Source organism: Alligator sinensis, unplaced genomic scaffold (assembly GCF_000455745.1).
Source record: "Alligator sinensis unplaced genomic scaffold, ASM45574v1 scaffold63_1, whole genome shotgun sequence".
Classification (NCBI taxonomy): domain Eukaryota; kingdom Metazoa; phylum Chordata; order Crocodylia; family Alligatoridae; genus Alligator; species Alligator sinensis.
Genome location: NW_005842811.1, coordinates 384263 through 389510, shown reverse-complemented (window position 1 = coordinate 389510; position 5248 = coordinate 384263). Strand labels below are relative to the sequence as shown.

The 5248-nt window shown below is 48.4% G+C and overlaps 1 protein-coding gene across 1 annotated transcript in view; it reads right to left on the bottom strand.

Annotated features, from left to right (window-relative positions):
• Positions 1-5248, bottom strand: part of RAB3B (RAB3B, member RAS oncogene family) — a 117569-nt gene that overhangs the window by 99334 nt on the left and 12987 nt on the right. Inside the window, exon 2 of the mRNA XM_006035181.2 lies at positions 2329-2407. Coding sequence (XP_006035243.1) covers positions 2329-2349 — 21 coding nt within the window. The 5' untranslated portion in view covers positions 2350-2407. The remainder of the gene's footprint in view (positions 1-2328; positions 2408-5248) is intronic.

Below are 5248 nucleotides of genomic sequence, written 5' to 3'. Positions count from 1 at the left end.
AGGGGGGGGGGGGGGGGGGGGGTATGCCACTACAGCAAAGTAGCTGCCAATCATGTGTAGAGTCACATGATGGCTATGTCACCATACCACGTCGTATGGCAACGTAGCACATTGCTACAGCAATGCAGAGCGATGTGTGGATGTGCCCATTTAGCACCAAGAACTCCCTCCTGAATGGGTAACAGGGGCTGTGGAATATGTAGTCTAAGGGTGGAGTGGGGCAGCGGGATTCATTGCTGCTGCTGCCAGGACCCCCGCACCAGTTGCACTGCCAGCAACACGAGGACTAACGGAAGGGGGAGGGGGGTCATGCTGCTCTCACCTCCTCCCACCGCCAGACTTGTGCACCAGGCCACAGCTCTCTCTACCCCCCCTATCATGGTCCAGCCACACCCCACCCCCCCGCCCAGGCCACAGCTCTTCCCAGGGGGGAGGTGGGGGGATAGGCAGCTCATGTGGCCTGAGGCGGTGGTGGTGGCTGAACCATGGTGGTAGGGTAGAGACATGGCCCAGAGCATGAGCGGTTGGTGGTAGGAGGAGTTGAGGGCAGCATCCCCCCCATATCTACTACTCCTCATGCTGCTGGAGGTGCAGCTGGCATGGGGGTCCTGGTGGTAGCGGCAACAGCAGCAATGAGTTTTGCTGCCCTGCTCCACCCTCCCACTGGGTCCTGCCCACTGGGCCCTGCTCCACCCTCCCACACTGAGCCCTGCCCATTGGGCCGCTGAGGCGGCTCCTGCCCGTGCTGGTCCGGCCAGGCAGCAACCCCGTGCCCACTGTGGGCACACAAGTTGTGGGGGAGCACATGCCCCCCAAACCCACCCCACCCTGCCCCACACACTGGGAGGCTGGGGACAGGGGGCGTGGGTCAGGAGTCAGGGGCATCAGCAGGGCTGGGGGCATAGGCAGTGGAAGGCCAGCGCTCATGGGGCTTAGCCTCCCCAAATGCAGGGCAGCGGTGGCAGAACAGAGGGCTGCAGGGCAGCCCAGGCACAGGCTCCGGGTGTGCAGCAAGGGACATGCAGAGACACAGACACACAGCTGCAGCCTGCATGCAGCCAGGATTTCAGCCTGGAGGCATCTGGAGCACTGCCCACAACAGCAGGCAAGTCTGTGAAGGGGAAAGGGCATGGGGGCGGCACAGATCGAGGCCCCCACAGTGAGGGAGGGAGTGGGACAGAGGCAGGGGAAGGGACTGGAGTGAATGGGGCCTCAGAGTGGGTTGTGGGATGGTCAGAGTCCCGGATGGCTCGTCCAGGAGCACAGGGGGGCTGCCACCACTGTGTGCATCCTGGGGGAGGGACAGGGGGCATGTGCTCCCTGGATTTGTGCATGGGGTGGAGGCAATGGTGGCAGCCCACCCGTGCCCCTGAACGAGCTGCCCAAGGCTCTGACTGTCCCGTGACCTGCCCTGGGGCCTCATTCACCCCAGCCCCTGCCCCACTCCCTCCTTCACTGTGGGGCCTTGATCTGCCACCCCCAAGCTCCCGCTCCTGGGCAGTGTGTGTGTGTACTCGCCCCCCCCCCCAAATAATATTTTCTCCCTCCACCTATGGCCTGCAAGTCAGGAGTGAAGGGCACTGGCCATTTGCACAATGCAGCTTGCACAGTGATGAATGTCACTTGGGAGTAATGAAGAGCCACGTGTGGATATTGCTGTTCATGTTTTCCTGTTGACGTTGATTTTTGTCTTTAAGACTCTTGAGCTGCTTTAACTTATAGTATGTAGTAAGTATTTGGGGGCCAAAATACTTGTGTGCTTTCTACTTAAACTATTTACTAGGTCAGGACTGACCATCAATGTTTACAAATGGGTCCTGGTACAAACTAGGTTGAGAACCACTAGCCTAGATAACCCAGGGGATTCCTTTCACCTCTGGTACTTACAAATCTAGTAAAAATCTATAGGAGAAACGTTATTCATATACATTTTAATCACTTTCTGAAAGAGTAAAATACTTATTCTCAAAATATCCAAATATTCACCAACACTATAGTTTAGATTATTTTAAAAAACAAGTCTTTTTTTTTCCCAATAACGTAAATTCAAATATTGTATGCAGTCTAATAACCACTCATTTTCAGGAATAAAATTCCTGAATTAAAATTCAACCCTAGTCAGATACTGCGTGGCAAGTTTTAATCAAGAAAGAATTTTTACAGCCAAGCTATAATCTTAAGAATAAAGTTCACAATAGAAATAATACCGTAATACTAAATCAGTTCATACAGATGCTAATACCATAAAGAAGATTTAGCACAAGCAGAAACCGTATCGTGAACAATTAACATAACTGCTAATAAATATTGCAAGCAAATGATAGTTACCAATTTAGATCTATAATCCATGAGACAGATGGAGGCTTTGCTGTGAGTGTATAGATCAAGAGTGGTCACACTGTTGAACCTGTGATGTAGAAGCAAAAGGATTACAATGTGCATGATGAAAATGGATAAAGAGAATATTACTTGAGTAAGGAGACAAAATATTGCTGTATTTGGGCCTAAACTTCTATCTCACTGAAATTAATAGAAAAATCCCCATTGTCTTCAAGTGAAGCATGTTCAACACCTCATCCTCAGACATTCAGTTAATAGCTAACTAGATTTAGCAATTCATATAATCGATTAAATGAATATTACCTAGATTAGTGTAACCTAAACTGTGATCCTCTGGTTCAGTTTATTGAGTTAGGCACAACATGTACACAGGGAATCTTTGGATGCTTCTTGCAGACAGTTAGTAAAGTAAATGGGACCAAGAAGGAAAGAGCACGTAAGACACATTCAGATATAACTTTGTTTTGTACATTATCGGGGTCAAGGTCTAATCTCAGTTATGCTCCAAGGGCCAAATAGCATAAGATTTAGCCTGAATGGTTACACTTCCCCTTACAACAGGCCTATATATAGAATAATTATCTCAAAGTAAATAGGTTCTCCAGCTATATACCAACATAGCAAAAAAATTAACCCCTCATCTCCACACACACACCTCTAATACACCAGAAAGAAGTTTAGTCTGTAGGCTGTAACTCCTGCCACTAAATTGAGTAACACCAGGCCCCTAAAGTCTTTTTATGAGTTTATACTGCACCTGTGCACAAAGGAAGTAATTCAGGGCAAATTCAGGTCGGAGGTAAACCCAAGTGAACTTCCACCCGGGTCTGAATATGTATATATGTACTAGTACAATTCCTTATTCTCCCATGCATTATTTTATACTTCTCTATATTTCATTTCACTTGCCATTTTTTATCCCAGTCACCCAACATCCCTTTCCTACTGAACCAAGTTTCACTGTTTCCTCTAATACACTGTCCTCCAATTTTTGGCATCATCCAAAGTTTGGAAAGTTTGCTTCAGCCAAATCATTTCGTTTCTCCTAGCATAAATAAAAATGTAAAAGGCTAGACACTGAAATATGCACAACTCAAAAGATTATCCACTTCCCCGTCATTTTATAAGGGATAACTTGCTGTATTAATTTGGTAAGAATACATGAAAATTAACTGCGCTGCCTGGTATTACATCCTTCCATGCATTAATAAGTCTGGAAGTCTTTACGGCTAGAAATTCTGTCTTCTTCCATTTGTTCTTGAATCTATGCATTATGCATGGCTCATCATTTACATTAAACCTGGAGGTTGGGAATCCACTACCCATGGGGTGCTGTTATATTTAATACTCTTCTACATTTCAGAGCAGTTACAAATAACCAGTCATGAGCTAATCGGATGTGGAACAGAATAAAGTCCAGGGTTTTTAGATTTCACATCCCAAGTCACCAAGTCTCCGACTTGACAGTTAAACCTCCATAGGCAGCAGATGAACATCTTGGGGTGGTAGAGATTCTTGCAAGGTATCTATTTCTATTGTTTTTCAGATACATAGGGAGTAAAAGGAAGGCCCAGGGTGGAATAGGACCACTACTGAACAGGCAAAAGCAATTGGTGACAGACAGGGGGGACAAGGCTGAACTCCTCAATGAGTTTTTTGCCTCAGTGTTCCTCAACGAGGGGCAAGACAAGTCTCACAATGGGATCATAGAGAGACAACAGCAAGGCACCAGACTACCAAGCATAGACCCTGAGATGGTGCAGAGTCACTTGGAAGAACTGGATGCGTTTAAGTCAGCAGGCCCGGATGAGCTCCATCCAAGGGTACTGAAGGCACTGGCTGATGTCATTGCACAGCCACTGGCAAGAATATTTGAGCACTCGTGGTGCACGGGCCAGGTCCCGGAGGACTGGAAAAGGGCCAGTGTGGTCCCTATTTTCAAGAAGGGGAGGAAGGAGGATCCAGGAAAATACAGGCCAGTCAGTCTCACCTCCATCCTTGGTAAAGTCTTTGAAAAGATTATTAAGGGTCATATATGTGAGAGCCCAGCAGGAAAAATTATGCTGAGGGGAAACCAGCACAGGTTCGTAGCAGGTAGATCATGCCCGAATAATCTAGTCTCTTTTTATGACCAGGTTACAAAACACCTGGACGCAGGAGTAGGGGTAGATGTCGTATACGTAGACTTCAGGAAGGCCTTCGATACGGTATCCCACCCCATACTGGTCAACAAGTTAGGAGGCTGTGACTTGGATGACTACACAGTCCGGTGGTTGGCGAATTGGCTAGAGGGTAGTACCCAGAGCGTGGTGGTGGATGGGTCGGTATCGACCTGGAAGGGTGTGGGCAGTGGGGTCCCGCAGGGCTCGGTCCTTGGACCGATACTCTTCAATGTCTTCATCAGAGACTTGGACAAGGGAGTGAAGTGTACTCTGTCCAAGTTTGCGGATGATACAAAACCGTGGGGAGAAGTGGACACGCCGGAGGGCGGGGAAGAAGTACAGGCAGACCTGGACAGGTTGAACATACGGGCAGAAAACAACAGAATGCAATTCAACAAGGAGAAATGCAAAGTGCTGCACCTAGGGAGGAAAAATGTCCAGCACACCTACTGCCTAGGAAATGACCTGCTTGGTGGCATGGAAGCGGAAAGGGATCTTGGAGTCCTAGTGGACTCCAAGATGAACACGAGCCGTCAGCGTGACGAAGCCATCAGCAAAGCTAACTGCACTTTATCGTGCATCAGCAGATGCATGATGAACAGATCCAAGGAGGTGATACTTCCCCCTCTATCAGGCGCTGGTCAGACCGCAGTGGAGTACTGCGTGCAATTCTGGGCGCCGCACTTCAAGAGGGATGTGGATAACCTGGAGAGGGTCCAGAGAAGGGCCACTCGTATGGTTAAGGG